Source organism: Leucoraja erinacea, chromosome 10, assembly GCF_028641065.1.
Source record: "Leucoraja erinacea ecotype New England chromosome 10, Leri_hhj_1, whole genome shotgun sequence".
NCBI lineage: Eukaryota > Metazoa > Chordata > Chondrichthyes > Rajiformes > Rajidae > Leucoraja > Leucoraja erinaceus.
This window is the reverse complement of record NC_073386.1, coordinates 18,561,483-18,582,584: the sequence shown is the minus strand read 5'-3', so window position 1 is coordinate 18,582,584 and position 21,102 is coordinate 18,561,483. Positions and strand designations below refer to the sequence as shown.

Below are 21,102 nucleotides of genomic sequence, written 5' to 3'. Positions count from 1 at the left end.
ATGTAAAGTGTTTAAGTAAATGAAGATACACCTAAATAAATGAGTAGAGGTATGGAGTTTGTACTTTCTCCCCATGACCACGTGGGTTTGCTCTGGTTTCTTCCCACACTCCAAAATATACAGATTTGAGGTTAATTGACTTTGGTAAAAATTGTAGATTATCACTAATGTGCTAGTGTACGGGATGATCACTGTTCGGTGCGGGCGCAATGGGACAAAGGCCCTGTTTCCACACTTTATTTTAAAAAGTCGAGTCTTAAAAGTCTAAAGTCCGGGAATTCAAAGTTAAACTGGTACAGACTAAAAAATATCTGCCATTGTTACCTTGAATTTGAATAACTAAAAATCACAATTTTCCGTTAAGGGACGGCAAAGAGGATAGTCATGATTAATATTGATCAATTTTATTTCAAAGTAAGACATTTGGAGTTCAGTCTTGTGATATCCTGGAGAATTAAGCAAAAAGCAGAGAGATTTACCTAATGCCTTCTTGGGGCTTCCAATTTCCTCACTTCACATTCAGCATCCTGAAGTTCAAAAAGCTCCTCCTTGGAGTCCATTGTTTTCTCATGATTCACATACGGAGAAGGTATCTCAAAGCAGTCTGACTCGCTGTCCTCAAACCCTTCGTGTGTGTACCCTTTAAATGTCTGTGGTACACTCGGGTGCACGGAGAGTGTCACTGATGCCGTGGCAGTCACCGTTGTGAAAGGGTTACTGGAGCCAAACACACCAGTGGAGTATGAAGGAAGTGTAGTCCTAGGATGGTGAGTCCTACTGTTGCGAGACCTGTGTTGACTCCTGGAGGAACTGGCAGGCTGGATGGGTTGAGCAACGCTTCTGCTGTGCAGTCCATTGTTAGAGACCTGTTGCCTCCCCTCTCCTGCTGCTTTATTTAAGTCTTGAGGTTCTTGCCAAGCCAGTTGAGAACTAACCGAATCAACAGTGGATCGAGCTGGTACTTTTGAGTTTAAATTCTTCTTCTTGTGCGGCAAATCCTTGACATCTTTGTACGGCTTCACAATCTGTTGGAGAACATTTAAAATGAAACATTGTTTCTTAACAAAACCTTCTTTCTGAAAGAAAAGTTTTGTTTATTAGACAGATACATGAATTTAAGATTATAATAATATGAGAGGTTGACCATTCTCAGACCAATGAGGTATGATTGGTCATCAATTGCACTGAGAGAAACTAATTTCCAAACCAGCCTTTGAATGTAGACCTGTAAACTGAATCATCATTTTCTAATATATACACAGTTATCGGCTTATTAGAATTCTTTTCTATTAATAGGAAAATTCGAGCCAAAGTCGCTCAGTCTTTCCCTAGCCTTTCAATGACAAATGCAATTTGAAAAGTAATTTGCAATTCACACATTTTGTTACAGAGGATAACGGTCAGTCTCTTGTGGATGTTCCAGTGGATACCAACAATGCTTGATTTGGTCATTGCTCCAGAAGACAAATATTGCTTCTTTTCTCTCTTCCATTCTAAAATTAAGATAGGTGGATTCGCTTTTCCATCAGCAACTTGCCTGGAAGTTGAGTCTTTACACATAGGATGCATTGATTAATAAAGGCAGGACATTTTATTACACAAATACTATTGACCTGAAGAAATGTCCATATTAGCAATGTTTCAGTTTCCTGCACCCCTGGTGGAAAAAGGTCCAAATAGATTCTTAACTAGGGTTGTGATTAGCTCATTATAAAGCCCCATTCCATTTTTATAACCCATTGATTTTGACTCCAATCAAAATGGCGAAATAAAACATTTGAATGACAAAGTAATGACTTACGGTGACTCGAGGAAAGTTAGGATTGTTTCCAGACTCCACCAGTATCTGTGAGCGAATTGGTGGGATGATGTACGCACTCTGGTCAAACTGTGGCAGGTCCTCTTCGCTGATCCCAGACACTGTGGCTTCCGAATAATATTCCGAGTCAGAGGACTCATTAAACATGCTCTGCTGCTGTGGGAATGAATGGATGTAGAACCCGTGATGATTCATGGGTGGAGGAATGGGCTCAGGAGAAGGCGTTGGCAATTGACTGCCTCTATCTGCTGGAGTGACCTAGTGACAAAAAATAGATCAAAGAATGCAATGAATTAGCTGCATGTTAGAAATTATTTGCAACTTTAAGTAGACTTCAATGTGCAGATGCATCCAGGGCCTGGTTATTTCCACAGTACCTTTTTTTTTCCCAGATACTGTGGACGACTTGATTGTAATCATGTACAGTTTTTCTACTGACTGGATAGCTCGCAATGAGAAAGCTTTACACTATGGTACACGCGACAATAAACCGAGCAGGAATCTAATATTGTCTTCTGGCAAATTCTAGGCAGAGCCCTCCACTTATCTTTGCAAATGGAATGGAATTCTAACATAAACTAGTCCCAAAGATTTCCAGCAACGTTTTCAACCCAAATGTAGCAAAATGAAAAAGTAGGAAGCCTGCGCACAGCCCTTTGATTAGTAAGGGTGTCAGTGGTTATGGGGAGAAGGCAGGAGAATAGGGTTCAGAGGGAAAGGTAGATCAGCCATGATTGAATGGTGGAGTAGACTTGATGTGCCGAATGGCCTAATTCCGCTCCTAGAACTTATGACCAACCCCAGTGCCAATGTGGTCTTGTGGAACTGTTTTGGGTACAACATTTCTTAGTGACAGGATTTAGAAAAAACATCAGTTTTGAGAAATGTAATTTTATCACATCACATGCAAGCATGCAAACATTCCTGGGATTGATATTGTTGTAATAGCTCTGCTAAAAATTGTGGTTGGACTTGGCCTGCCCCATACCCAGTGACAAGGACAACCTGACACAGCACGTACACAGGCATCACGTTTCTCTGAGGCATCATGTTACATGCAGAGCAATATATACTCAGCAATGATCAAAGTATTAACCTCATCATTGGCCTTGTATGGTTTTTGCATGCACAGTGATGGCTAACTGGGAGTAACTAACAAGGTTTAGTCTTAATACCGGGGGGTTTAGATAAATTCACAAACCTAGGAGATTTTGCAGAACCCTAACACATGATTTCAGATTAGTTATTCAGCTGCTGTTGTGCTCATTCTGCAAATTCACAACCAACGGGAATTTGTAACTCATATAAAAATGGTCTGCTTCCAATTATATTAATTACCCTTACCGGTTGAAGAACTTATTACACAAAATTCAGTTCGCAATCCAAAATAATCCAAATCTTGTTAATCAAACACAAACATGCTTCCAAAATCAATTTGCCTTTCTTGCTTGGAGAATACTCAGACCAACTTGAGTAGAACGTACATTTAGAGGGAAAGTGCTGGGAATTAAAGGTGGCATTCAGGAGCTAGCCAAGAACTTTACTAGTAGTGCCGATTGTGTTGTAGCAGGTCTGCTGCATCTCGGTTTATTGCTACACTGTGGTCAGTAACAGTTTAGTCAAAATGTGGAAGGTCGTGCAATAGGCCTCGTATATTTCAAAAAGTGTGAGGGATTGTGGAGAATCAAAATTGTCACAGGGAACAAAGAATTGAATTATTTTGTCAGTCTCTCACAGAGTCGTAGAGTGATACAGCGTGGAAACAGGCCCTTTGGGTCAACTTGCCCACACTGGCCAATATGTCCCAGCTACACTAGTCCCACCTCCCCGCGTTTGGTCCATGTCCCTACAAACCTGTCCTATTCATGTACTTGTCTAACTGTTTCTTAAACGTTGGGATAGTCCCTGTCTCAACTACCATCTCTGACAGCTTGTTCCATACACCCACCACCCTTTGTGTGAAAAGGTTGCCCCTCATTCTCCTATTAAATCTTTTCTCCTTCACCTTAAACCTATGTCCTCTGGTCCTCGATTCACCTGCACTGGGCAAGAGACTCTGTGCATCTACCCGATCTATTCCTCTCATGATTTTATATACACCTCTCTAAGAACACCCATCATCCTCCTGCACTCCAAGAAATATAGTCCCAGCCTACTCATCCTCCCCCTTTAGTTCAGCCCCTCTAGTACCCTTTCCAGTTTGACAACATCTTTCCTATAACAACTCATTTACTAAAGTAAATGACTAAAGTAATGACATGTACTATATCATCAAGGCACGGTGCCACAGCAGTAGAGTTGCTGCCTTACAGCGCCAGAGACCCAAATTTGATCCTGACTACGGGTGCTGTCTGTGTGGGAGAAAACCGGAGCACCCAGAGAAAACCCATGCGGTCATAGGCAGAACGTACAAACTCTGCACAGCTAGCACACACAGTTCGGATTCACGGTCTCTGGCGCTGTGAGGCAGCAGCTCTACCGCTGCACCACTGGGAAACAGTTCTGTCCCGTCATCAAACCAAGATCAGTAATGTAAAGACCGTTGTGCTTACCTCAGCTGGGGGTCCAATGACTGAGAGCAAAACAGGAAGGAGAACCAGACCATTAAGGATGCCCAATATTGTTAATATGGTTAAAACGGCAAAGAAATATCTGCAAATAGAAAACAGGAATACATATTGTTAAAAGATCCACCTTGCATATTTTCCTCATCAAAGTCAAGAACAAACCATCAACATCAATTGATCAAACATTCATAATAGCAAATATATCGGACAGCAATGCGGTGAATGGAAAGGGTGCGAGTGGGGATCGCTGGAGAATACATCAATTGCTTGGCTAAGATCCTATGATAGTTTTTGCTTTCGTTGAAGGCCAAGTCAATGGATATTTTTAAGGCAGAAATTGAGATTCTTGATTAGTATGGGTGTCAGGGATTATGGGGGAGAAGGCAGGAGAATGGGGTTAAGAGGCAGAGATAAATCAGCCATGATTGAACGGCAGACTTGATGGGCCTAATTTTACTCCTATCACTTGTGACCTTATGACCTTGACTCTCTTGACTCTTGAATGAATTTCAAGGTAAAGAAGATGGAGGAACTGGAGGTATGTCTGGGTCGGTGGGGATGTAGGAACTGTTGATGTGAATCCACATGCAACAAAGTGACCACAGTGCATTGAGTGGGTGATAGTAACATGGGAAGAGGGGCCGAATAGCTCAGCTCTGTTCACCCTGATTAAATTGAGGCCAAGTGAAAGTATGAATGTAACTCCACGAGGCTGCTGACACTCCTACTACCACCCTCAATATTTGACTCCAAATTTAGTGAAACTAGATGGCACATCTCAAGATCAGCTGTGAGCCACATCTCCCGCTGTGGATGAAAATTGGGGAAAGGTTGTGAATAATTATGGCCAATTTCCCGTTTCAGGCCTGTTGGTCTGGAGGCATTAATTACAGAGCAAAGGGCCTCCACAGAAACCCCTCGCCGTACTTAGAAGGATTAAGACATTTGGCTCGGTTTCAAGTGAAATTCCTGAGCAGGAGGCTTAGTCCTATTCCCAGTGGCAGGCTCATCTATCATTACAGTCGCAGTACTTCCTGCTCTGTGTGAGTGTATGCGTGCGTGTGTGTGTGTGAGAAAGCAGGAGGGCGAGGAGGGGTTTAGCTCGGCACTCAAGAAAATTCCAGTCTCTTCCTTTTCCTCACATCCCCGCAAAGGGACACAACTGTCATGATTGCTCCCTCATATCAAACCCTGTAAATAATGCAAAACAGAGCTGGAACTCTTGCTTTGGGGGCTCTGATAAATCCTTTGCAAATGCAGTGGGGAGGCAAACTGTTCAGCGTTTGAACATTTCAGTGTTGAAAATGCAATCGAGCAAGAAAAAAATGGTTGTAAACTTTGAACCATTCAAAGGCCAAGGTTGCCTATTTAAAACATGCCTTTATAAATAAAGTAAAGTTGCAAACCTCAATTATTTCCGAGGCACTGCAAGAAAGTAGGGAAGCAAAGCATTTAATTTCTTCTCAGCAACGACCCACGGACCGCACTAATGTCTGAATAACCTGTTGTTTGTGATGTTGGTTGAGGAATGAACATTGACCAGGATACTGGGAGAGTGTCTGCTTTTCTTCAGGAAGTGCCAAGGATCGTTAACATCCACCTGTGAGGCCGGCCAGGGCCATGGTTTAAAACTCATCTGATAAATGAGACCAATGCCGACTGGTAGATTTTTACCCTACTCTACTTTAGTTTAGAGATATAGCGCAGAAACAGGGCCTTCGTCCCACTGGGTCGGCACCGACCAACAATCACCCCGTACCCTGGCACTATCTTGCACATTAGGCAGAATTTACAATTTTACCAAAGCCAATTGACCTGCAAACCTGTACATCTTTGGAGAGTGGGTAGAAACTGGAGCACCCAGAGAAAACCCACGCAGTCACAGGGAGAACGTACAAACTCCGTACAGACAGCACCCATAGTCAGGATGGAACTTGGATATCTGTAGCGCTGTAAGGCAGCAACTCTACCATTGTGCCACTGTGCCTTCCCCCCAATTCTGTTGTTGATTTAATATCCGTTCCATTCTGTTCTTGGTTTAACATATTCTCTTAAATTTTTTGATGATCATTGTTTTTAAAGTGCAATAACTTTTTTGTTCTTTAAAACATGGGGAACAGTCGCGAAACACAGAAAACTAATGCACAGCTGCAGAACAGCAGTAACCTTTCTGCTAGATAAGTAAGATAAGCAACAATCTGCAGTACTTGGAATTCCCAGGAATGGCACGCAACTCCAATGGAGCCCCAGGATCTGTCTTCCTGCTTCATTGAAAAGAAAAAATGTAAGTGTGGCTTACGAGTTTCCACTCTGGCTTGGTTTTGGCTACGTATGTTTGGGAGAGGTGTGTGGGGGTTGTGCTTGTGTGTTAAAGGGGCCTTGGCATCCATTTTGTGGGTAAGAAAAGAATGGTGAAGGCAGATATAACCACTTTGAAACGGCCTGCACATCAACTAGAACTTTGCTGAGGGGGTCGACATGTTTCTAAAGTTAATTTCCCAGGCAGCATTCATCACAGTCCTGTAAACCTAACCCACGGGTCCTTTCTTTTTGCCAATCTCCTTTCTACCCTGTTTTAAAATAGTTGTGGTCCTGGCTGGTAAAACTGCTGATGAATCATTTAGCAAAGAATCCTTGCAATGATATTGCTGACAGGTCAAAATTCAGCCACTTTTCTTTGGATCCAAGCATAACTAACTCTCAACTTGCTGGCTCCCTCACTGCCAGGAAACTCACTGGACTGAATATTTTGCATTGCTGGTTATTTCTTTATTAAAATTGCTTCGGCATTGGCTTACGATACGATAGAACTTTATTTATCCCAGGAGAGAAATTGATCTGCCAACGGTCATTAAAACACAAAATACATGAAACGTAGAACTAAAGTGATGAGTGTAAAGGGATGTGCCATGATCGGGGGGGGGAGTCAGTCTAACCCACGACAGAAGAGGGAGGAGTTGTATAGTTTGATAGCCATAGGGAAGAAGGATCTCCTATGGCGTTCTGTCCTGCATCTTGGTGGAACCAGTCTGTTGCTGAAGGTACTCCTCAGGTTGACCAGATGCTTTCTTCCAATACAGAGAGTGGATGATGAAAATGCTTTGCCCTGGCCTGTTTGTTCCCACTGCGCACCACTTCAATTACATCAGATCACAGTGGGGAGAAATAAGGGATAAAGCTCCAGAGACCCGGGTTCAATCCAGACTAGGGTGCTGCCTGTACGGAGTTTGTGCGTTCTCCCCGTGACCTGCGTGGTTTTCTCCAGGAGCTCCGCTTTCCTCCCACACTCGAAAGGCGTACAAGTTTATAGGTTAATTGGCTTGGTACAACTGTAACTTGTCACTAGTGTGTGTGTGTGTGTGTGGGATAGTGCTAGTGTACGGAGATCGCTGGTCGGTATGGACTCGGTGGGCCAAAATGCCTGTTTTTGCACTGTATTTCTAAACTAAACTAAAGCAAAAAGTCTTAATTGCCATCCCTCATAGCTCTTTATAACAAGTGGAGCCCTCCTAGCACGGCAATCAGACAAGCTAGCATCTTCTATTTATTTTACTTCAGCCAACAGTCTGAAAATCAATCGGTTGACTTGTTTAGCAGGACCTCCAGGTGGGCAGCATGTAGAATATCCTTGTTTATGCCTCCTGTAATCTTTTTAATTCTGGGGAAAGCTTGCTGAAAAATGCAGAGTTTGTTCAGCTGTTTATGGTGCATGCACCAAAGGAGAAATATTTACAGCAACCTTGCACTAACCCACGCTATCTGACTGGTTCTCTAAACAAGACCCCCCTGCCTGAAAGTCTACCTTGTGGTTCAATTAGCTGGGGCTTTCAAAACCGTATCTCTGTTTCTCATCAGTTTTAAATGATGCGGAGGAGAAATTTCTCCCATCCCTCCCCCTCCCCCCCCCCCCCCCCCCCCCCCCACCTTTTTTTTTTTTTTTTCCCGTTTTGCAAGGATACAAAAACAAGAGCAGGAGACCAGCCTATGGTTTGTCAAAGCTGTTTCACCATTCAATATAATTGTGCCTGATCTAACATTAGACCAACTACACTTTCCTGCTCATTCCCCAAAACCCTGGATTTCTCCATCCACCAAAATCTATCAATATCTGCTTTGCAGCATCACCTAAATAGCCAGAGAGCTTATCCCTAATCTTTTGTCCCTGCTATCGCCTGGGCACATACAGAATTTGTTTTCACTCTGTGGCTATCAACCATGTCCCAACATTGCTCAGCGTAGAAGTCACATCGTGCGAGTATTCAAACTCCATCTTCTCTACCCATGGATTGCTAAAACAGCCAGATGATTTTCGCATATACAGTCACCTCGCATTTTACACATATTTGACATGCGTTTTTTGAAATAACGCGCTTACACATTTAATGCCATAGTTTGATTTACACGCTGGTATTTTTGGAATAACATGCCCAAACATAGAAAGTAGGTGCAGGAGTAGGCCATTCGGCCCTTTGAGCCAGCACCGCCATTCAATATGATCATGGCTGATCATCCAGAATCAGTATGTTTCATTTACACGTTTTTGAATTCAGGGCTGCTTTTCAAGCACATAACTCCTTAATAAAACGCGAGGTGCCTGTATTATGTAACTGACCAACTGCGTTACTTGGACAAATAGGATTCAATTCACTGAAGGCACGACAGCAGCATTATAACTGACGTTTTTCATGAATTTTTTAAATTCTACCATGACAACAATAACTGCACCTCAAAGATGCTCCGTTGGCCTTCGAGCACTTTGGAAAATGTTCTCATGAGAGATGCTATATAAATGCAACTCTTTCTCGCCTGATCCCTACAGTGGCCACTGTGGGTGATTGGTGGTGCTCTTGTTATAAGTTAGCAGGTTGTGTCTACACCTCAGGACTGTACTCGGGAGGTGCAGAGCTGTTTTGGGATGGTGTCAAATAGAGAATGATCCATTGTCAGATCTTTTTTTATAGGCGGCCAGAAAAAATATTCAAAGCCATGGTTTAAAAAGAGTGGGCAGATAGTGGTGGTAATGGTGATGATGATGGGGCCATGAGATTACCCTGTTTTCCTGGGCTCAGACAAAACACGTGTAGTCATAGAGTCATTCAATGTGGAAACAAGCCCTGAGGCCCAACTTGCCCACGCTGACCAACAAGTCCCATCCACACTACTCCCGCTTGCCTGCATCTGGCCCATATCCCTCTAAACCTGTCCTATCCATGTACCTGTTTAATTGTCTTTTAAACGCCACAATAGTCCCTGCCTCAACTACTTCCTCCGGCAGCTCATTCCAGATTCCCAACGCACTTTGTGTGCAAAAGGTACCCCTCTGATTCCTATAAAATCTTTCCCCTTCATCTTAAACCTATGCCCTCTGGTTCTCAATCAAACGAAAATCAGAAATCTACGGATGGCAATCTGAAACAAAGACAGAAAGTGGTGGAAACACTCGGCAGGTCAAGCAGCATCTGTGGAAGGAGAAACTGTCAATGTTCCCTTTGTGGGAACACCAAAAACAGATGATTCCATTTCTGCTTATGGCAGATTGCTGTGCACATATTAGCTGCCATTCTTGAAACACTGCAACTGGTCTACACTGTGACAGAATGTAGCTGCTTGCAAAACCTGACAGCTACACACACTATCCTACCAACTATCCTACACATACTAGGGACAATTTACATTTCGAACCTGTACATCTTCGGAGATTACAAATCCTGGGACATATTCCTTCACAAAATGTGCCCTAAATTCCAGCAAAGGCTGTTTAATAATGAATGCAGGAGGGGAGGACAATTACATTTTCTTTTTATTTGGTTTTGTTATTGCTTTATATCCTAAAATCTTAATTGGTATTTCTCTTTGGCACGGCAACTGGAATAGTTTCAACCACTGAACTGGATATCGCTGACAGTTTCCAGTCTGGGATTTGGATTTAAGGTGCAAAAACTTTCAACTTCATTCAGACTTCTGCGGACCGCTCCAGAAAGAAACACTGGCTTCTCTATGAACCACGGTTTCCAGCCTAAGATAACATCTTCCTGGGAGGGGGTGGTGGAGGTTGTGTTCCATACGTTACATCTTAGAAACTCTGGGTGCCCATCATTTCTAGTGGGTTCTGCTAGTTCCAAGAATGCCTCCAGGAATTTTGACTTCTTTAACTCAAAACCAACTGGGTGGTCTGGCAATCCACCAAGCAAACATCTACAAAGTAGCATCCGCGGGTAGCCAACTTCTCCTTCCATTCTAGTTGGTATATGGTTTAAGAGAGAATGGAAACACATGCTGAAGTTAAGCAAACGACAGCTTTCACAATTAGGCTTCTAATGTTAGGGAAGGTTCAAAATCATACGTTCATAAGAGTCCGCTCATGGCTGATCTATCTTTCCCTCTCAACCTCATTCTCCCGCCTTCTCCCCGTAACCTTTGACACCCTTACTAATCAAGAACCTATCAATCTCTGCTTTAAAAATACCCAATGACTTGGTCACCAGAGCTATCTCTAGCAATGAATTCCACAGAGTCACCACAAAATCACATCAGTTTTACTTTAGTTTAGTTTAGAGATACAGTGCAGAAACAGGCCCTTTGGCCCAACGGGTCTGCGCCGACCAGCGATCTCTGCTCATTAACACTATCCTACACACACTAGGAACAATTTACATGTCTACCAAACCAATTAACCTACAAACCTGTACATCTTTGGAGTGTGGGAGGAAACAAAAGATCTCGGAGAAAACACACTCGGTCACGGGGAGAACGTACAAACTCCATACAGACAGCACCCGTAGTGGGGATCGAACCTGGGTCTCAGACATGGCAAGCGCTGTAAGGCAGCAACTCTACTGCTGCGCCATATTGTCACCCCAAACTATGGTTTGAGATTCCAAACCTCTGGAAAGCAAAGTGTTTCAGTCTAACATTTGCCCTGGGAACACCTTTGGACTAGATATCTACTCCGTGTCATGGGTTACATCAACCAAAGAAGTGGAAATGACAGCTGAGTATCACTCTTACAGAGAGCGATGAACAAAGACTTAAATCTCTATCGCATATGGACATCAAATCCCCCACAGGCACTGAATCTTAGTAAAACCTACTGCAAACATTCTGTTCAATTGTTTGCATGATTTAATGAGTAGTTTATTAATGTTGACAGTCAACGAATATTTCATCTTGAAGTTTTAAGTGAAACCCTGTATTAAATTATGATGTTAGTTTAATTTGCTGCAAATACAGAACTGTTTTGACACACGGGGAAGCCATTCGGCCCATCAAGTCCATGCCAGTTCTTTCACGTTTGTGGAATTAAAACAAAACGAGAATAAAGGATGATTACTCATTTTCAACTTTTGCTAGATCTCTCTAATTAATTCCCAAAACCCCCACATTGGTGAGCCTCCATCTTCAGACACTTGATTACTGGGGGATTATGGCAGATGATGCAATGTTTTATGGAAGTCAGCAATTTTTTTACTGATGGGACAGGAAGTTAATGCATGTGAATTTATTTTTTGCCCCCGGAAGAAGCTTCTTTTACAGAATAATTATCCTCTTTAACAATCGGCACTCCGGAGACGTCCTTGCTTTCAATGAAAATGCTGCCAATATTGATGCACACAAGCTGTAGCAGTGCAAAGGCAGGGCCCCTTGTGTGAGGAGGGGTACACTGAATGCACAATGGCAACATTCAAAACATTCATAACTTGCCTCCCATAGCCATTTGGTTGGGTTTTAAACCCACCATCTGCTGTACAAAGTTTACTGGGGCATTATGCCGCTAAGAGAACACTTTCTCCAATATTACAGCATCGTAACACCACCCAGGGTCTCAAGAGTCCAATCCTATTTGCGTTTTCTGTTTCACGAGAACTGAGCCCAGTACACGATTTTCATTGAAGATTGAATGTGCTACTAACTTCCCCCTTCCCAATGAGTCAGCCAGTCAAGCTGTCTGTGGAAGGAACTGTGCCTGTAGAGTAGTTGAATGTGTGATTTCTCATCACTGTAAGATTCTACCCTACTTTTCAATCAACCCTCTTCTCCCCGTCTTGCCCTGGTCAGCACCTATACCAAATGGATCAGTCAGAGAGGGGCTGATGAAGGTCAAGAGTGAAGAAGCCAACAGTGTCTAATTGTCATACATGTCGACAATAGAAAAATGAAATCCTTATTTGCAGCAATTTAACAAACACAAAACACACAAATTAAAATAATATAATTTTTTTTAAATGCAATAAATGAATAATCGTCATAATTGTACATTATCGCTCAACACTATGGAACTGAACCTTTGCAAGAAAATCCGCAATTGTCTATCTTCTGGTGGACGGTTGAAATGTCATTGATTGATTCATTGAAAGACTGATTCCAAGATACAGCATGGAAACAGGCCCTTCAGCCCATTGAGTCCACTCAGACCATCAATCACTCATTCACACTAGTTCTATGCTATCCCACTTTTGCATCTGTTCTTCACACACCAGGGACAGATTACAACGGCCAATTAACCGGCAAAGCTGCATGTCTTTGGAATGTGAGAGGAAACCAGAGCACCAGGAGGAAATCCACACGGTCACATGGAGTATTGCAAACTCCACACAGACAGCACCCAAGGTCAGGATCGAACCAAGGTCTCCAGTTTTGTGAGGCATCAGTTCTACCTGGTGTGCCACGGTTATGTTCTATTAACCGTGTCCCATTTTGACTTAGTTTGGGAGTCAAGAATCAGGTGCAACATTGTTTTACTCTCTATTCAATTTCGGGAATTTCACCATTCTTCCTAAAACTTCCTGCTTTTAGCTAGCTGAGTTATGTTGCCACCCCCCCCCCCCCCCCCCCCCCCCCCCCCCCCCCCCCCCCCCCCCCCCCCCCCCCCCCCCCCCCCCCCCCCCCCCCCCCCCCCCCCCCCCCCCCCCCCCCCCGATCTCATTTTATTTGCTTGTGCATTGTAGTTAAAATAAGGTACAGGGGATAAACAACTTTGAAAAAGTGAAAGATAAGTAATTTACAAAATATTATTAGCCCTTTTTTTCTACTGAAGGTGAATTCTTGCAGAAGAGTTTGCTCCCGACAGGGATGTTGTGCAAAACCTACCTAATAATGAAGTCAAACTCAGAACCGGCCAACATCAAGACCCCAAGTAGTGTGGAGATTGACCCGTCTATCACTGGTGCAAACATGTGTTCCAGTGCCGATGCAGAACGCAGATTCCTGTTCCCAATGGCCGTTAGGAAACCCTGATGAGGATAAATGTTGTGTATTTATATCACAAACCAAATTGCACAAACATGAAAATCCACTGAAATGCACCATTAAGTTTAAGAATGAAATTAACAGGATTTATTATTAAGTTAATTTAAGTTGTAAATTTACATGTGTACCACTACCAATGCTACTAAACACCTTAACTACTCGAGGAGTCTAGCAAGTGGAAGAATGTCTAAAGCACCAGAGAAGTTTAAAAAACAGCTCTAATAAAAGGCAGTGAACATAAACTCTGAACTAAAGGCAAGTTCATGAGAAGATATGAATAAAAACCTGGAAGAGGAGTCAGTTTACCCCACGACAGAAGTGGGAGGAGTTGTACCGTTTGATAGCCACAGGGAAAAAGGATCTCCCGTGGCGTTGTGTGCTGCATCAAAGAGCTAAAGGAGTTTAGTCAATTGTCATATGTATCGAGGTACAGTGAAAAGATTTTGTTGCTTGATTCATTCTATATTGCTAAGATTTTTTTTTTTAATTCTATGAGTGTGTTGGACTGGCTGCAGATGTCCCTGTAGGCAAGCAAGCACAAGACTGCAGTGATTTACTTACCAGAGCTACATGGACAGTGAATTCCACTCCAATTCCAACAGAGGCAATCAGGATCACGACAGGGATTGCACTCAGTTTGATTCCCATCAGTCCCATGATACCAAACAGCTCGGCTGTCATCATAGCCAGAATAAAAACCTACAAAAAAGACAGGAGAGGTGAGGGTCTTGAACCTGCATGGTCAGAAGTCGACTTGAATCAGTAACTTCACCAGGAAAAGTTGCCTTTTCAGCCATTCTACCATATACAGCTAGGGTGAGTGAGTGAAATGATAGTGACAATTTAATGCATGCAATTACAATTGCCACAAAAAGTCATCAAAATAGATTTATTTTTAAAAAAAGCAGAAATTCTAACAGTTTGTGCTAGAGTAGCCACAAGTGTAATTTCACAAAACAGTTAGTTGAGGAACTAATCTTTAAACAGGCGTCGCAAACTACAATGGGCAACATGTTGTAAGGCAACGGAACAGGCAGCATTTCTGGATAGAAGGAATGGGTGATTCCTTCTATCCAGAGAGACTCCAGCATCTGCAGTTCCTTCCTACACATATTGTACAGCAATGTTGAAGCTGGAGATGATAAGCACTGAAAACCTGGTGACATTTAAGAAAATATTATCGCAGATCAGGAAAAATGTTTCTTTCTTGGCCAGCAGGTATTGAGTTGGGTGAAGTTTGGAGTTTGTACCACCCACAACTCTAACCCAGACTTTCTTCGCCATTACAATGCAGTCCTTTGAAGCTATAAAGAAAATTGGTTGCATAAAGGAATAGGGCTACAAGCACAAAGCCCATTATGGGCTTTGCCCAAGGTGTAATGTACAAGTTGTATTAATTCATGGTGTTGGCAATGTCAGCATTTATTGTCCATCCCTAATTGAGGAGGTAATTAATAAATTATCATGAGATCTGCTGTTACCTGCAGGCTAAATTGTGTAAGAATGGCAATACGTCTCCAAGAGACATTGTGGACAGTGGGGCTTTTATGACAATACTTTAATTGTCCTTACTTTCCTACATAAATATGCGTGTTGCAGGATAAACTGATAGAATAACATATTGCCCTCCACACTTTGACCGCCAGCTGTCATGCAGGTGGTGTTATTGGTGATTTGTGGCAGTTCTCCTGCATTATCTTTTCAATAGAAGGTATGATCTAGTGGAACAGTTCATAGAAAAATAGTGGCTGGGAGGGCGGAAACAATCATTTTGGTATTAACATCTAAACTACGTGAAGACTCTTTGAATTAAAGGGCCCACTTGTTGGCAAGATCAGAGACAAGAGTTCTTGTAAACTCAAGGATTACTTTTAAAGGTTAACTTCAAAAGGTGGGAGGAGAGAGGTGTTGCCCTTTTTGTAAGAAGATGCTGGGGCAAGGGATTTGTTTATAGTCTGAGCTTTTATCTTCTACCATGAGCCGTTTAAATGTAAATTCCCCCAGCCCCTCTAGCCTAGACCTGGAGAAGATGAGGATAGCAGCAAGCAAACATTCTCTCTGAACCTTCCTGCCACTATCATCTGCTAGGCATCGAGTTACAGAGGCCTCCTTCGATTCAGTGTTTACAAGGAAAGGCTACTGTCTTTAAACAGAGGATGTGAAGCTTTTTTCTTCCATTTCATGGTCCAAAGAACCAGGCTCTCCCAACTCCTTGCTCGCTAGTTGTTTTACACATTTGGCTGCACGAACTAAAGTGTCGTTGTGTGCGAGTCAAGATTGTAAGGAAATTGGTACTCATTTCTTTTTATTTTGCCTTCTCTGTGCCTAGGTAATGATAAGATTATTGCTTTGATGTCAGCAGGAGGCAGGTTTTGTCACGCATACCCTGTTGCTTGACGGGTGCGGAAGGAATCACTGATAACTTTAAAATTCCTTCCCAAGTGAATAGGACTCCTATACATGAATGGGTTTGCAACAGGTTATTGTTATAAAGAATATTGCCACTTTTTTAAAATATGTATCGAAATTCAAAATGAATGGGTTAGTCAACATATTTCTTTTGAAGGTAAGTAGTGGTATATTTTATTAGTGCAAAACGTGTTGTGTCAAAACATGGGACGAAAAATATCACAAGAAAGATATACTGGTCTCCCTTTCCCAAAGGTATGTATCAATTTCAGCTGTGGCAATCTATAAACGGGTCTCTGCTCCTCAAGTGAAGGATGAAGAGGAAAGGACAGAACATCCTTCAGCCCTGAAGCTCCAACATGTTGACTGCCAGTGACCAACTGAACAAATAGAAGCTTTGGAATTACACATGTGGTGGAATTGCACATGTCGGGGGGAAGGGAAAGTGTCTAACAGACCCCAGAGTGCTAGCTACAGGAGCAGAACTGGACTGTGAAGGGAAAGGGGTGGATTACATTAGAAATTAAAACAATGAAACTTGAGAATTTTATGAGCATCAACCAAAATCCCCAATTCATTAATGTTCGTGTAATAAATAGCTCAGCTATTTATTCTTAGTTTTTAATACAGCAGTAGCCATGTGTACTTTAGTAATAGTTTCTCCGAGCAATGTATATCTATGTTGTATTTCCTTCATTACAACTGGAACTACATACCTATAAATTGTTTCATTAGCGGTAAAGCAAGCAGATTTAGACATTCTGAATAAGATGTGAAAGGTGCAGTAAGTTATTTTAGCGCGTACATAGACCAATTAAAGTAGAGCTCGGACAGTGTGACTAGGGATCTGTAACGTGCCATGTGGTACATTTACTCAGCTGTTTATGTTTCCAAAGTAATTTTTAAAATGAGCAAATGGGAGCAGCAATGTGATGGAGTTGTGGAATGTCATCACGGAAGGCCATCAAAACACTTCAAAATAAGTTCACGGCGAATCCAAGTACATTATTCATTATTGGAGTGGAGAGGAATTACCAATCTGGTGAGAGGGTGGTTAGATGGAGCTGCTGTATCAAAAAAAGTGACCGGGCTATTTAATTTCACAACAGTTTTTTCTGTGTCTAGATTTTCCAATGCCCTTTTTTTTAAATGACAGTCAATTCACCAGGAGTCTCTATTTCACAATGTTATGATGCTCGCCGAATGATATGAAGGAACATGGTGACCGAACCAAAAGATCAGCCATGATCACATTGAATGGCAGTGCTGGCTTGAAGGGCCGAATGGCCTACTCCTGCACCTATTGTCTATTGTCTATTTAGAAGAGAAATTTCAAATGCTTTTCAAGGGCAAAACGTGTTGTGTCAGAACACGCTCCTGTTTAGTTTAGTTTAAAGATACAGCAGGGAAACAGACCATGCCGACTAGCGATCCCCGTACACTTGCATTATCCTACACACTAGGGACAATTTTCAATTTTTACTGAAGCCATATTAACTTACAAACCTGTATGTCTTTTGAGTGTGGGAGGAAACCAGAGCAACTATGGAAAACCCATGCAGGTCACAGGGTCAGGATCGAACCCGGTCTCTGGCATTGTGAGGCAACAACTCTACTGTTGCGTCACCCTGCCGCCCTAGTTAATGTCTCTTCTTCAGCACTGCATTGAATCAGGCTGGATTTTAAACATGTCTCTGGCAGTGGTCCTCTGCATCATCTGATGCAGTGTCACCACACAGTTTAGTTTAGTTTAGTTCAGAGATACAGCGCAGAAACAAACCCTATCGGCCACTGGGTCCGCGCCGACTAGCAATCCCCTCACACTAACACCATCCTACACACACTAGGGACAATTTTTACATTTACCAAGCCAATTAACCTACAAACCTGTACGTCTTTGGAGTGTGGGAGGAAACCGAAGATCTTGGAGAAAACCCATGCAGGTCACGGGGAGAACGTACAAACTCCGTTCAGACAGCCCCCGGAGTCGGGGTCGAACCCGGGTCTCCGGCGTTGCATTCGCTGTAAGGCAGCAACTCTACCGCTGCACCACCGTGACCCCCCTTGACACATTTGGCTTTGCAAAATGTTATGAATTCTACATTTCTCAGTGTAAACTATGTCTGTAGCTTCCTATTCCAAGAGAATCATTTTTTTTGGCAATTCCCTCCTGTAGCTAGGTTTACTTTTCATGGTATTATTGACTGGGCCTTGGAAAAAGGCCTTGTGGTGACCCCCTCCCAGCCAATGGGCCTCCCTCCTCTGCTGCCATAGTCCGTCAGCTGTTGATGGATTGATTTATCACAAGAAGGTCACGCCAAGGACTACTTTTCTCCCAAATTCAACAGACAGGGATGTGAGAGTCCCTTGAGCGCTGGCTATTTTATCACTGTTTTTTTTAAAGATTACTTCCCACTGTACTCCATAAGCCTCAAACAATATCTCCTACAATTTAATTTATTGGCGACTGTCAGTGATTCTTTAGAGACTAGAGAGGTTATGAAAATGAAAGTATCATGCTGTATTGCTCTGGAACTTGCTAGCAGATAGCAAGTATCTACAATGCTTCTTAAAGCAAGCGTTTTTTTTGTAACAAAAAAAAAATTAACAAAATACCTTTGCAGATAAATAATAGATATTTTTGTGCAGCAACTTGAGATTTTCAAATATTGGCTTGCAGGTACATAAAATTGTGAGCTATTGTGATTTTGTGTGTGTGAGAGAGAATGTGAGTGAGAGAGTAAGTGTGAGTGTGTGTCTTTCTTTCTTTGTTGGCATATGAGTGTGCAAGTGTGTGGGGGTGTGTACGTGGGTGTGGTGCGCTGTAGCCAGCTGGACCTTACATTGCAAAGAGCAATCTTGAACTCATTACTCAACGGTAGTGGAAGGGGCTATATCAGTCACAACTTCACTACACACCATTCGCAGGATTGATTAAAATTGAAATGTTTGTATTTGTAAGCTAGCGCTCAACATTGTAAAAACTTGTTCAAATAGAATCCCACTACTTGGTTTCAGCTTTAAGCTTTAAGAATTCCCACAGTGTAATTCATCTTGGTGGTTATATCTTGCTGGAAGCGACGAGTTCCACATACAGTCGAATCTCTCGCAGACCATAACTCGATTAAGCAGCTTCCACATTGAAGTTATATAGTGCTGGTGAAATGGACTCAGTTTTTATTCAGTATTGAAAGCATGGTTTGTTTTGCTCACTGTTTTGTGCCTTTTGATTTTACACAGCTTTTCGATCTCTCACGCGACTCCGGGATTTCAAGGCAAAACTACTCAACAACCACCCTGGGGCTAGATGAGGGTGAAACCCATGAAAACGGACCAGGAGATGGTTGTTTGTACAACCTCCCAACTGGACGAGTGCTTCATGCGGGGAAGAAGAAGGAAAAAAATTGGCAAACACGCAAGAAAAACAATGAAAAGAACAAGTCCCTGACCCAGAAGCAACCATGTTAGAAGTTTTCTTTTTGTTGTGGGTACGCAAGAATGCCAGAATTTGAATATAATAATGCAGGCAAGTTGAACAAAACAACTTTTGCAGGAACATGCACCTCTTGTGCCTGACCTTCACGATTGTTATTTATGCGGGACACTTACAATGATGCCAGCAGTCCAGGGATTTAGCAGCAGAAGAGCGCAGACCAGGAAGGTGCAGGCCAACACGATGCTGATGGTGAGCAGGAACCAGTGACGCAGGCCGATGTACTGCTCCCAGAACAGGAACGGGTAACCATTGGGGTAGCTGAGAACACCCTTCTTGGAAAACTCCTCACATATTGCTCTGACGGTCTCGATAGCTTCAATGAAATCGGAGGTCTGCTGCAGGCCAGTCAGGTAGAACGGGAACTGGGCAAACTCGATCAGCTCGGCAGTGGGAACTGGGTAAAGGGGAGAGAGAAAAACTGTTAAACTTTTTTAAGGATCACTGTACCACCGATGGAGGTGGGCTCTCCCCTCTTGCTCCCCATTGTAGATTCATTGCATAGCCTATATTAATTACTGCCACTGCTACACAGCAATATCTCCATGCAGTATGGTTTCAGAGAGTCACAGAACAGTGCAACCAGACCTTTTATTAACCTGCATGGTAGTTCATATAGCCGTACGGCATGGAAACAGGCTCTTCGACCCAACTTGCCCAAACCAACCAACATGCCCCATCTACACTTGGCTTACCTGTCTGTGTTTGGCCCATATCCCTCCAAACCTACCCTGTCCAAATGCTTTTTAAACATTGTGATAGTACCTGCCTCAATTACATCCTTTACTAGTCAGGAGAAACAGCATGGACAAAGGCCCTTCAGTCCATCATGTCCATGCCAGCGATCCCCATACACTAGCATTATCCTACACACTAGGGACAATTTACAATCTTTACCAAAGCCAATTAACCTACAAACTGTACGTCTTTAGAATGTGGGTGAAAACCTGGAGAAAACACATGCGGTCACGGGGAGAACATACAAATTCCATATGGACGTCACCGGTAGTCAGGATTGAACTGGGATCACTGGCGCTGTAAGGCAACAACTCTACCGCTGTGCCACATTATTCCACACACCCACCGTCCTTTGTGTGAAAAGGTTGCCCTATTGTGCAAAAGACTCTTGTGCATTAACCCTATCTACTCCTCTCATGATCTTATACACCTCTTTCAGATCAGATCTCCTACTCCTGTGCGAGTTGATTTGCATTGACTGGAGCAGGTGGGGCGAAAGTGTGTTAAAACAAATTTGCTGTCAACGTTCGTATCTGGCACGTCTGGCATATGGAACAACTGAGAGCTGGAGACTCGACACAACCATTTGGTACGGTCAGCGGATGTCCAGGTGACCTCCACAATGGGTCAGGAGGCTGTTAGCCGCTGACTGCGATCACCCACAACAGGTGCTGGATTCTAATTAGTCAAAGGAGTTCAGCAGCAGCATTTGCAGCAATGGAGAAACCCAGCCAGAGGGCAGAACCCTTGTGGACGGGACGACTTTGGAAACAGTCAGCAAAATCCTGTTGACATTTGCCAGACTCCAGCTGCACACTCACGATCTCTTG

General features: G+C 42.9%; 1 protein-coding gene across 1 annotated transcript in view; it reads right to left on the bottom strand.

Moving 5' to 3' along the window:
* Nucleotides 1-21,102, bottom strand: part of ptch2 (patched 2) — a 114,769-nt gene that overhangs the window by 6,255 nt on the left and 87,412 nt on the right. The window contains exons 18-23 of the mRNA XM_055641628.1: nt 19,651-19,931; nt 14,194-14,331; nt 13,474-13,616; nt 4,372-4,471; nt 1,802-2,077; nt 480-1,025 (exon numbers count right to left, since the gene is read on the bottom strand). Of these exons, the coding sequence (XP_055497603.1) occupies nt 480-1,025; nt 1,802-2,077; nt 4,372-4,471; nt 13,474-13,616; nt 14,194-14,331; nt 19,651-19,931 (1,484 nt within the window). The remainder of the gene's footprint in view (nt 1-479; nt 1,026-1,801; nt 2,078-4,371; nt 4,472-13,473; nt 13,617-14,193; nt 14,332-19,650; nt 19,932-21,102) is intronic.